The following is a 13,200-nucleotide window of genomic DNA, read 5'->3' as shown; positions in this document are numbered from 1 at the left end:
TAAATGATAAAAACGAACCTGCCTCCACCACCTTCACTGGAAGCTCATTCCACACAGCTACCACTCTCTGAGTAAAGAAGTTCCCCCTCATGTTACCCCTAAACTTCAGTCCCTTAATTCTCAATCTTGAATCTTCCCTACTCTCAGTGGGAAAAGCTTTTCCACGTCAACTCTGTCTATCCCTCTCATCATTTTAAAAACCTCTATCAAGTCCCCCCTTAACCTTCTGCGCTCCAAAGAATAAAGCCCTAACTTGTTCAACCTTTCTCTGTAACTTAGTTGCTGAAACCCAGGCAACATTCTAGTAAATCTCCTCTGTACTCTCTCTATTTTGTTGACATCCTTCCTATAATTAGGCGACCAAAATTGTACACCATATTCCAGAATTGGCCTCACCAATGCCTTGTACAATTTTAACATTACATCCCAACTTCTATACTCAATGCTCTGATTTATAAAGGCCAGCACACCAAAAGCTTTCTTTACCACCCTATCTACATGAGATTCCACTTTCAGGGAACTGTGCACAGTTATTCCCAGATTCCCAGATAAACCTAAGCTTTATTTGAACTGTTACGAGAGAACCAGCATTTGTGTTTCATTTATCATTAATCTATTTCATCAAGTGGCATAATTACTCCAGATTGAAGGTGATATTCTCCATGGTGACTATTTGTGTGATAATGCATCAAAACGTGCATACAATTTCCATTATTTTTAGCACTCTGATTCATTCAGAATACGTCTGGTGAGGTGATGATTTGACAGCTCATCACCTCACCAGATGTATTCTGAATGAATTAGTTTTGCAGAGTAAATTCCTCTGTACCCACATAGGTTTAATGGCATTTATTACTGACATTTCAATGGTTTTGTACTCTGTACCCAGTGCCACATGGCAAATTTATAAGATAATGGAATCACGGAGGATCAAGCACAAATGAGGTTGCATTTCCGATATGATCCAAAATCTGCTTTGTTTAATGCACTTCAGATCAGCATGTATAGGCAAAGAGCTTAAACATTTAAAGCAGTATTGTTGTTTCCAATAAATGGTAGATTATCAATTTGACTGAATAAATCAATTTCTTGTATTTCATGAGAACGGTGGAAGAACTTGCTTTACTGGAGAGTAAAACAAATCTGTTATTTGATTGCTGCACTTGATTTTTCACACATAATTGCACAATTTATGAGGGAGAATCATTGGGCAAGTGCTTAAACCACAATGTTGCTGTCAATACGATTAATGCAAAGCGTGAAACAGGACACGTATTTATCCAAAGTGAATAACAAAATAAAGCCAGAAAAAACAGGCCAATCAGTCCACACCGACCAATTTAAGCCGCATCTTCCCGACAACCAGGGCGGCACAGTGGTGCAGCGGTAGAGTTGCTGACCTACAGTGCCTGGTTGATCCTGACTATCCTGAGTGCTATGTGTACGGACTTTGCACGTTCTCTCTATGACTCCGTGGGCTCTCTCCAGGTGCTGCGGTTTCCCCCCCACACTCCAAAGATGTACAGGTTTGTAGGTTAATTGGCTTCAGTACAAATTGTAAATTGTCCCGAGTGTATAGGATAATGCAAGTGTAGGAGATGATTGCTGGTCAGCATGGACCAGTGGGCTGCAGGGCCTATATCTGTGCTGTATCTCTAAAGTCTAAAGCGAAACGGATCAAAGTAAAGTTGTTTACACTTAATGTATTGGACTGCCTGGTCCAAAGTAATTAAAAAATGCTTCCTGTTAGCAGACACCTGAATGTGAGTGGAGTGCTTGGTTGTTGAGACTATGAGGAATTGAGTCTTCTTGACCATGACAGTACCTTGCAGTTGGTCTTGGTATTAGCTGATCTGAGAATGGGGTGGGGTTGGGGTGTCCAACTCCCCTTCAAAGAGAAAATCAGACTTGGGCTCTACACCTCTTGTTGCACAGATATATCTACCATAAATATGGATTCCTAAGGCTGTGCTTGAAAACCAAAGCCTTTCTATAAAGCACAAATCAGGAATGTGTTGTTCAGTACGACTGTAGCATCAATAAATCTTAAACAGCTCGTCACCTTTCGAGACTAAGTAACCTGCTTGGTTTCGTAAAATATTCACCCCCTCCACCACCATCTAAAGTGTGAATCATCAATAAAAAAGATCAGCAGTACCCACTTAGGTGATTTCTATGGCACCTCCAAAACCCATAATGTTTGCTTCAAGATGGACAAGGTCAGTAGTGCACCATCGCCAGTTTTGTGTGTAACTTGTGCACCATCCTGACTTGATAGTAATTGACGGTCCACCATAGCCAAAGCCCCGAACTGTATAACACTGTTGGGGTACTTTCAATGGAAAGATTGTAACAGTTCAAGTAATTAGCTCACTGTCACTTTTAATGGCTTAACTAATGACATTCTCATCCCATAAATGTAGCAGAAGGATGCCTTTGGCAGCCCATGAGGATCGATTGAGTTTAACTGCAGTAAATAGCACCTAAAGTCAATGTTTAGAATCATCTAAGAGGAATGACATTTGGATGAGGTATCCTATGATAATTAGGATGTCAAACTAAATCCTCTTAGGAATTTAACAGGTTCAGAGAAGAAACTTGTTCAGAAAATACCAAGGAGAAATAGTAAGATTAAACGAGAACTTACCAGTTCGAAGTTTGATCGTTATTTTATGAGGAGTACGTTGAGGGAATACGTGAAGAGCCCCGCCAGGACGCATGCGTGTCATTCTTCAAAGCAGCGGTGTGAAATCACAGATAACTGTAATGACTGAACATAGTAAGATTAGAGAAGAAAACACCAGTTGAGTATATGATCAAGGGTGGGCGCGGAGGGCACGTATTCCTTCAACGTACTCCTCATAAAATAACGATCAAACTTCGAACTGGTAAGTTCTCGTTTAATCTTACTATTTTACTTTGGAGTCACGTGAGTGACTACGTGAAGATTTCAAAGCTCTGTGATTTCATACCGTGGAAACAAGTCAATGCATCACATCTGCCTTAATTGACTGTGGGTGGAATTGTGTTAACATGTTTAGACATGAATCCAACATTGAAATCCATGATAAATTGTTAACAACAAATTATAGCCCCTATTTATGGGGTGAAATTATATTACAGAACTTAAAATTGGCTCTGCAAAGTTCCAGTTTAACTACTGGTTTGTGGTAGAATAGTTGGAACATTTTCCCCTGATCCATCCTGCTGTCTCGAGGATTTGGTTCACTGGTACATCCAACTCCATAGCTGCCGATGTAGTTGCAGCCCTGGCGGAATAAGATTTGAATATGTTAGTATCCACCCCAGCTGTTGTTAAAACCTGTTTCAGCCATCTGAAAATAGTTTGAACCGACACTTTTTTGTGGGTTTGTTTGTGGCTGATTAGTAGTGCCATCTCATAGCCTCAGATGTTTTTGGTGTTCTCCATATAGAACAATAATTCTCTTATTATACAGAGACGATATCCGTAGGGTAATCCCTAAATTCTATTTTGAGGCCTGATGATCCCGGTCTGTTCTGTTTGACTAATTCGTAATATGAAACGTTATATTCCTGTTGAAAAAGTCATATAGTCCAGCCTTAACTTATGTACGACTGTATCCTTAGTGCCGTGACCAAAGCCATCAGCATGACTGTTTTGTGCGTCAGTCTTATGCAGGGACAGAGCTGTTGCTGGAGACCAATTCCTTAGCAACGTTAGGGCAATACTCACATCCCATTTAGAGAGTACCTGGTTCTTGGGGGATAGATATTAAAAATTCCCCTCATAAGTTTGGTTACCAGGGGGAGTCCCAACAGAATGATGCTCTGATCCTCGCCATAGATATGTTGATAGGGCACTTCTGGTGCAGTTAATGGCACTGTAACTGAGCCCCTCATCATAATGGAGGCCTGCCAGGAATTCGAGAACAGACGTTATGTTCATCAACTGTAGGTGATGTTGTTTCTGTGACAATATATCTCCCATTTCCTGATGTATACCAGATATAGTTTTTGGTGGACTGTCTGTGGCCCGCTGAGATAATGTTCAATGTTCGGTCCGCCAGTCCCAGTTGCAGTAGAGATTTCTTTAGACTCTACAAATTGATAGGTTTGTTGTTTTTGACATGGATGGGTTCCCCTGTTACAGGATGAACCAATAATCTGGTTGTTTCAGGATGGTGATGCATGGTTAAACCCCATGTTGAGTATCACAGGGAACCATGGTTAAGTAGGCCAATCGGCACTACCAATTAACAGACGCTGAGTCTTGTTGTATTTTTCGTAATACCCGACTGATGATGCAGAAAAGGAGAGAATGCATAGATAAACAATTGCCCCCTCAATGCAGTGAAAACCATCTGTCCCTGCTGTCCCAGGGTCTGGTTCCCAAGAAACACAGTTTGGTAACTGGTGCTTAAGTCTTATTTTATTGAATTTGCATGTCACTGAATTTTGGGTTACCTGATAGGTAAGTAGCTGATATTCCAATATTTCTCTGGATACACCATTACCAAATTGTATTAGCCAGATTGTCACTCTGTAGTCTAACACACTGGTGATTTATCCCAGAGCAGTATGATTTTAGGCCATAGAATGCACCCCACATTTCCAGGTAGTTTATGCCCAGTCTGTGATAATGATGCCTCCTGTGCCTTTCATCTACCTCCACAGATGGAGATGGAAATTGGTAGTACCCCAACCAAGCGCACTGGCATCAGTTTGTAGTACCACTAAGGGTTTGCTGATAACGATAGGGTTGGAACAATGCCGAATGTTATCCCTCCACCATTTTAATTCCATAAGCTTTGATTGGTGGCTTATTGGTCTGTCGAAATGACCAGTATTAACTTTGAGTGTTTATATTTTGCCCTTTGTAGATTTTTGGTAATACAAAGGTCCAAATTGTGTGGCTGGAAAGGCAGACACTATATGCCAATTATACTTGCTACCAATCTGATAGATGGTTCACTGATGTCAGTGGGTTGTTGCAGGCCTCAGTTAAGACTGTAGCCTTGTCCTTTGGTAAAGTCACCGACATGTGAGCTGTCAATAGTGAACCCCAAATAATCCATTATGTTGGTAGGCGTTAGTTTAGATTTAACTGGATGGATGATAACCCCAGTTTTCACCCAATTGTATGGTGGTTTACAGCTAGTTAGGCCAACTCCAAAGTTATGCCCACAATTAGTATGATCATATGATTATGTATTTGGTAGCTCTATACTGCCAGAGCTGCCCCATCCAGTTGAATTTTTTTAAATAACGTTTGTGATCAGTCCGTGTAGGCACTGAATAGTAAGCATATTTTAGGTCGATGCTAGCCATGGAGTAGCCTTTAGAAATCAGTCCTTTAGCAGTTACCAGTTCCCATTTTGTACTGTATAGTACAATGTATTCCAGCCAATCGTGTTGGGTTTACCCATTACCCCTTTTGCACAATTCAATGGTATTTCCCTGGATACTGCTTAGGATATAAGTATCTGTAGTTAATATACACCATATCCAAAAGAGTGTAATCTCCCACCAATGTGTGTATTATCCACTCTTCCTATAATTTGTAAGGGACCAGACCCACCTACCTCCATTGTTACCAGTGGAAGTTTGCTTCTTCTGTGTGGTCTTCGTGGAGGTTGAGGCGCCGGTGTCTGGGTTTGTTTTTGGGTTGGGGGTTTGCGCGTCTTCCAGAAAGGCCGGTCTGGGCTATGGTCTAAAAGACCGTTGTCCTGTATGCCCGGCCTTTGAGCTTTCACCAGCTTCTCTTGTTCTGCTGGTGGGTGCATAAGGGTGCTGTCTTTGGCTGTAGGAGATCCTTAATGTTGTCGCCTTTATGAACCCCAGGGCTTTCCTAAGTCCTGCTCCGACATGTTTCCAGATGCTATTTCCACGACTGGAACATTCAGGGATGCGCAGTTTCCTGGTCCCAAGTATTTTTGCAGTGGTGTCCATCGTGGTCTGGCTGTATGTATTTGGACACCATGACCAGTAGATTTTGCCTTCCTGCACCCCCTGCACACTTGTAGTTTTGTTCGTCAAAACCCCTTTTCAGGGTCAGCCCAGAATTGACCCCCCAGTACTCCCCTCTGACGAGGGAGATGCACTGTGCAGCCCTACAAGAGGTGCTGCTGTGGGTTTTACATAGTGCCCACAGTGACTAGACTCCATCTCCCGGAGCCTGTCATGTTGGAGCTCGGCTCCATAAGCCGCTCCAACTTTCTTTTTCATGTTGGAGCTCGGCTCCATAAGCCGCTCCAACTTTCTTTTTCATGTTGTAGCTCGGCTCATTTAAGCCGCTCCAACGGGCTCCAGCGCTCACGGTCGCTGGCCGCCCAAAGTCAGACTCATCAGTCAACGACTCTTTTGGTTTTCTTCTTGCCTTCCCGCCCAGACGCAGTGTTTAATCTGGCCTGTGCGGGGGCGAAGTCGGGCACAGCTGTTCCCTTACGGGTGATTCCTGTGCCGCCGGCCACTGCTGGCGTCCGCAACTCCGCGGTCTTACCCCCGCCACCTTTGTCGCAGCTCTGGTCGACTTCTTTGTCTTGTGCATGTTTCTCCCACCTGTAGAACAGTATGGGAACAATAAAGACCGCAGTATCACTTACCTGCAGGGCCAGGCTTAAAACTTGCCGTTAAGGGGGGAACGTTTTCCACCCCTCCTCCTGCCATTTTGACTTGTCAAAGCCAACGGCTCCATTCTGTATAGTCTCCCGCCCAGCCATGGTGTTTAATCTGGCCAGTGCGGGAGCGAAGTCGGGCACAGCTGTTCCCTTACGGGTGATTCCTGTGCCGCCTGCCGTTGTTTGCACAGCTCTCCATGTTTCCCCATCTGTGAAACAGTATGGGGAGAATAAAGACCGCAGTTTCACTTACCTGCAGGTCCAGGTTTAAACTGTCGCTACGGGGGAACGTCGTTCCACCCCGCCTCCTGCCGTTTCGATTTGTCAAAGTCGACGGCCCCATTCTGAATAGTCTCCCGCCCGGCTGTGGTGTTCTGGCCGGCGCGGGACCAAAAGTCGGCACAGCTGATCCCACTTACGGGGCTTGTGCCTTCAGCTGCTGCTGGCTCCCGCAACTTCGCGGTCCTCCCCAGCCAGCTTCACTCGCAGCACTTGTGGACACTATTTTGTCCAGCTTTCCCCCCTGTGCAAAAACAATGCGGGGACAAACACTACCGCAGAGTAAATCACTTACCTGCAGGTCGCGGTTTCAAACTTACCGCTGCGGGGGAACGCTCCACCCCGCCTGTCGTTTCGCAAGCGTGAAAGCGATATGACACGCATGCATCCTGGCGGGGTTCTTCACGTAGTCACTCACGTGACTCCGAAGTAAAATTAAAGGTCAAGTGTTGGATAGTGGTGAGCAGAGCTTTCTGTGTGTGGTATTGTCATTTTCTCAAATCAGGTGAATTGGAGTCAAATGTTGTGCAAAAGATAATATGTAAGCCATCTTTACCAGCCTCATGGAACCCAATTTTAGCAGTTGATTTCATTCATTGAAAATGATATCAAGGAAGATCTGATAGCATGGATGCACACCACACAACTACCCTGCCTGCAGATAGACACAAGATGCTGGAGTAACTCAGCAGAACAGGCAGCATTTCTGGTGTCTAGCTTTGTTGTGTCTTTCTTCGGATTGTGTCTTTTTGTGTCTATCTTCGGTTTAAATCAGCATCTGCTGTTCCTTCCTACACATTACTCTGCCTGTAGTGCTGATGACTTTTGCTCTGAATGATACCTGCCTCCAGTCAAGCTAATGCTGTTCAGCTACAAATCTGGCATTTATGTGAAAATATAGGAAAAATATTACAGCCTTAATTTTGTTCAAGATACCATATTGTTAACCAATTAGATAGAATGGCTCTAAATGGGCAAATGGTAGGAAATTTACCAACGGCAATTTTAATCATAGTACACCATAAACAAATGGAGTGACATTTTAGCATTGTTTAGAGACATAAAATGGACATTAACAAAGTAGTTCCCCAAGAACAAAATGCATCAACCTATTTCTCTTTCCATTTTGTAATGTGGCCAATTAGCTAAAGCTCGTTCGTGCCAAAGCTGAACCTTTCAACCTTATCATGAATTGATATGTGTAGTATGCCACCTCAGTGAGGTCATCTCAAGTTTGCATTAAGCAAAGAACAATCTGTTATTTCTGAATAAATGAATGGTAAGAAAACACACATCTCTAGGAAAGGCCGTGTCTGATCTCAGAGTATTAAGATGTGGGGTGTGATTTTCCATGTTAGTTTCACAGGATGAGCCGATGAAAAACCTCACTGATTACTTGGATAATGTTTGATTTTTAATGTTTTACTCCTTTCATCTTTAAAGTTTCAGTACAAGCAAAGATAGCAAAAAATAATTTGGCTTGTTCACTGACTAGGTTGCCCTTCCACAAGAATTTTACATTCATTGTTTCTTCCCATAGCACCAGTGTCCAACAGTGTACAAACAAACATCAACTGTTATGCCGTGTGCAGTTAATGAACAGGAGAACTACAATGAAGTTGTGTGGGATAATCATATCTCAATGCAAATATATGTATACAAAGACGAACTATTAGAGGTCATGGTGTCAACACCAGGATTCAGAATAGGCATATATATATATGTATATATATATCTATATGTAATATATATCTTTTATATTTTACATTATATTAATCCTATTCAATTTCTGCACATATATTAATATATACATTAATCGGTGCCATCTGTGACAAACATAAATCTGTTTTTACAAAGATAAACGATACCCTTAACCCCTTAGCTTGTGATCCCTGCCCTTTCTTTCCCAAAGTTTAACATGTAAGCAAAATAGTAAATATTTCAGTTTCTGGAATTCTAACATAATTCCATGATATCAAGATGGAGATCTTTCTAAAACTTTCATTTGTATACATATGTGTAAAATTACTACAATTTAGACACACAATAGCTCAAGAAATGTTATTCGTAAAGTTAAACTTTACAAAATAAATAATGAGGAAAACAAAAGCTTGTTAAAAGAAGACAAAGACATCAGAAAAAAACCTCACAAAACACAATTTCCTATTTAAATAAATCCTTTTTCCTTTATTTGTTCCATTTGATTTCGATTTAATAAATCAGTGTTTTGCATTCCAAAAATATGTAGCTATTTGTACTGCATATGATAAGCAAAGTTAAAGCCATATTCTCTCATGTAGCAAGCAAATTAAAATAACAACATCGTTTCAGTCATATGTATCATTCAACAAAAAATATATACAACTTTTTTCTTTCAGTTTTGAGGGGAATTGGTACAGGGGAAATGATGAAGGAAATAAATATATCCATGTCTTTCAATCTGTCATTCATTAATGAGTTAAATTTGATAAAGAACCAAATCACCCTGAAGGTTAATGTGATTTTTTTTAAGATCATCTAGATCTCGATTAAGAGAATGACCTTGGTTATTTCAAAAACAAAAGTTCACAAATACATTTGTAGAAAGCAGAAAGAACTAAACATACATATTATTGAATTTTAAAATATGAATAAAATCATGAGATTATGGCTTTAAATCTTGTCTTTAATGTTGTTTCTTGAATCATACACAGAACAAATTGGAAATGTTTACTAAAATTGCAAATTTTGAGCAAACTTGGTAAGTTACCCATTACAGTGAAAATGAAGAAACAAATTAAAGGAAAAAGACTAGTTTGACTGTTTGGAGGTGTTATTTAACCAAAAAAAACCTATTAATTTAAATAAATAAGACATTGCAATATTAAAGTTGTGCAGCATTTTACTTACAAACATCATGTGATGCTGCCTTTGTCAGCATTTTTTAACAACCTTCCAGGTCTACAACTTATTTATTTTTTAAAGCAATGGAAAATGAGAGGGCGAAAAGGAATGGAAATGAAAAAGTCTCAGTTACCACAATAAGCAAATTTTCATTTATACTAACATCAAAGACATGGATGTTTCCTTTTCTCCACATATATGTTGACGGTAAATGTCCATTAGCTGAATCCATTGAAATGCAGCATACATTTAACACTGAAGCTAAAATGAGGAATGTCTCATCTATTTTAGCAGAGATGTCAGGTTGGTTTAACCTTGGTCCATAGTCCACCAGTGAACATGCAGAATTATCACCCAGAATAATACTGGAACAGAATTTACAGAATTACCTATTGAAAGTTCATTGCAAAACATATTCGATGTTCCATGCTTTGTTGATAAAGGACACAATGTCTTGATGAGTAGTTCTCCAGCAAGAAACACTGTATGGTGTAGGTGATGCTTACAGAGCAGCATTGAAACACTTTAAAAACTCAGTCCCAAACTGGATTTGCATTGCTGTGCACTCAGAGACTTTCATTTCATCAACTGGATGAACATTATCGTTGAGCTACTGTTCCTCTAATTTTATTTTTACAAGAGTTTAGAAAACAATTCAATGTGTTCAAAATCCATAGGGAAGGAAGACTTGTAATTTACTAATTAGAACTCTGAAAATTAGGGTTCATAATCTTTAATTCTGTTATATTTTACATTCGTTGAGCTGTGCGTGTCATGAGGACAGCAATGTCCAATCTGTCAGAAGATGATAAGACTATCCTCATGAACAATGACGTTGCCTTGTAGTAGGGTTTTTAGCATTCAATGTTAACAGGGTCAGCATTAAATAACATTGTTAGGGTCATAAATTAGAGGGAAATCGTGGTCTTCCTTGATCAGTATCTGTATTTAAGACTGCAGATGTTTCCTTTTTTGGGGCTGGTGGAGCTGCTTGTGTCCCTCGAAGTGGTGGTATTGCTCCTGAGGACATATGTCGAAAGAGGGTCATTCTTTGAGGAACAGTGCTTCGCATGCCTCCTTGAGGTCCTGGACTTTGCATGGTTGGGACAGCAGTAACTGCTGCTAGTGGTTCTCCAGAGGATGGATGTGGTCTGATAATCATTGGTGTCACCTCATGAGGCAGAGAAGGTTGAGATGCTGAGAGTGGTCTTACTTCTTTGCTGAAGCTGCTTGTTTGCAAACCCTGTGTGCTTTTGTTAGAATCACGCCTTCGGGCAGGGCTGCGCACTGGCTGTTGTTGCATCAAGGACATCTGTGATACATTTGGTGAACCATATTGGAAAGTTCGGCCTGCCAATGGACTCTGAACAGAAGGACTTGGAACTGCACCAGTAAAAGAGCTGGGTGACAGAGCCATTGTCTGTGGGCTGGGTATGGGGGAATTCTGGTTGGTTACAGTCGGAACCAGCTGAGGTGGCCTCGTGGATGTTTGAGAAGAAGGTGAATAGGTATTTAAGCTTGGTGAAGAAATGTGCTGAAAATCTAACTGAGCTATATTTGGTGGCTGCGACTGAAGAGAAGCTCTGATGACTGAGTTGCCAGAGAATGGAGGAAATACCCCAAATGATGCACTAAGGGGGGTTTCTGAGAATTGCACCATCTCCCGGTCTTGTTTCACCATCTTTTTGAGTAGTTCTGTCTCTTGGTTATCAAAAACACCTGTGTTCAAATCTCGTTGGACCTTGTGTAGCAAGAGTGAGTTCTTCTTTCCTATTAAACAAAACAGAGATAAACACTGGCATGTACAATATGGCAACACTATCACTCTCCATGCATAGAGACAATTGAAATAAAATAAGAGAAGATAACCCTTAAATAACAGCATAAAAACATGGAAGGGTTATCCACCTCTCTTTCCAGATGAACCCTTCTTTTTTTGCATGTATTCTGGATGCAGTTCAGTCTGGAAAAGCAAAGATGGAACCTTGCATTCGCACCATAAACATTATCTCTTACACAAATAGCCACCATTTTGATGTTTGTTGTGTCACAAAATTCATAATGCTGACGGATCAAAATTAAGCCAATTCAAATTTCTTGCAAGATAAAAATCAAAGTTTGCATCGAATATGGGGAATAAATTGCCTAAAAAGCAAGAGACATGCATATTTCTGGAGCTGATATAGTCTATATTATCATACACTATTTATTTTTTAGGATTTCCAATTTTCTTTTAAATGTGTTATATATTAAGGTGGCAAAAATAAAAATATCATAATTTGATAATTATACTGCTTTGGTGTTTGCGACAAAAACTAAAGGGCCTGTCCCACTAATTCACGACCACTGCCGAGTTTGCCCTTGACTCATACTCGCAGCATGGTCGCCACAAGGTCGTAGGAGGTCGTAGGTAGGTCATAGGTAGGTCGGGGCATTTTTTCAACATGATGAAAAATGTCCACGAGTGAAAAAGTTTGTGAATTAGGTCGTGAAAATGGGACAGGCCCTTAACTGTCTTGAGGCAAGAGAAAACTAATAGAAACAGGAAATGTCAGTATATATTGTCAGTGACACTTATTGGGTTGCTTTACATACCTGTCCTCATCTCCGCCAATTTTCTAATATTTTATTGGACCCAGGAAATTCAGAAGAAAAACACTGGTATGCATCTCACATGTTGCATACCAAAGTGGTGTGAGAAGCACTACATAAAGAGTATCCTGATATTTCTTCAAACTCTCATTAATGCCAGTTATAAATCCATTTAAAAATGAAGTGTTAATGTATATGTGACTAGATGATCCAATGGAAGAAAATTAGAGGTGGCACAGTGGTAGAGTTGCTGCCTTACAGCACCAGAGACTGTATGTTGACTGTATGCAGATTGCACGTTCTCTCTGTGACCGCATGGGTTTTCTCTGGGTTGTCTGGTATTCCTCCCACGTTCCAAAGACGTGCAGGTTTGTCGGTTAATTGGCTTCTGTAAATTACCCCCAGTGTGTAATGATGAGATTGATGAGATAACTTAGAACTGGTGTGAACAGGTGATCATTGGTTGGCACAGACTCGGTGGGCCGAAGGGGCTGTTTCCATGCTATATCTCTGAACTAATCTCTAGAATCAAATTTGCAGAGCCGCTGGAAATAAAAGCTAGTTCAGTGAGAGTGAATGATTGTGCCTTCCCTGCAATTGAATAAGATAATGGCTGACTGGTTATCTCAAGTTGATTCACAACTGGTTGCATATCCATTGGTGCTGTTGGTGTTCTGACAACCATTGCTTTCAGTCGTAAATACATATATATTTACGTATAGTAGGTAGATTAAAGTATGGGTTGAAATGATTTCAAAAGGTTTCATATGAATGAATGGGTCCTTGATAAATCTGATAATAGTCAGTACCATGACCATTATAGAGCAGGCTGCAATCTACAAGCATT

General features: G+C 40.8%; 1 protein-coding gene across 1 annotated transcript in view; it reads right to left on the bottom strand.

Moving 5' to 3' along the window:
• Positions 1 to 8,312: 8,312 nt before the first annotated feature.
• hcn1 (hyperpolarization activated cyclic nucleotide gated potassium channel 1) overlaps positions 8,313 to 13,200 on the bottom strand; it is a 295,539-nt gene continuing 290,651 nt past the window's right edge. Inside the window, exon 8 of the mRNA XM_033030982.1 lies at positions 8,313 to 11,531. Within this exon, the coding sequence (XP_032886873.1) occupies positions 10,663 to 11,531 (869 nt within the window). The 3' untranslated portion in view covers positions 8,313 to 10,662. The remainder of the gene's footprint in view (positions 11,532 to 13,200) is intronic.

The sequence above is a fragment of the Amblyraja radiata genome, chromosome 1 (assembly GCF_010909765.2).
Source record: "Amblyraja radiata isolate CabotCenter1 chromosome 1, sAmbRad1.1.pri, whole genome shotgun sequence".
Taxonomy (NCBI): domain Eukaryota; kingdom Metazoa; phylum Chordata; class Chondrichthyes; order Rajiformes; family Rajidae; genus Amblyraja; species Amblyraja radiata.
This window is presented reverse-complemented; position numbering and strand designations above follow the sequence as displayed.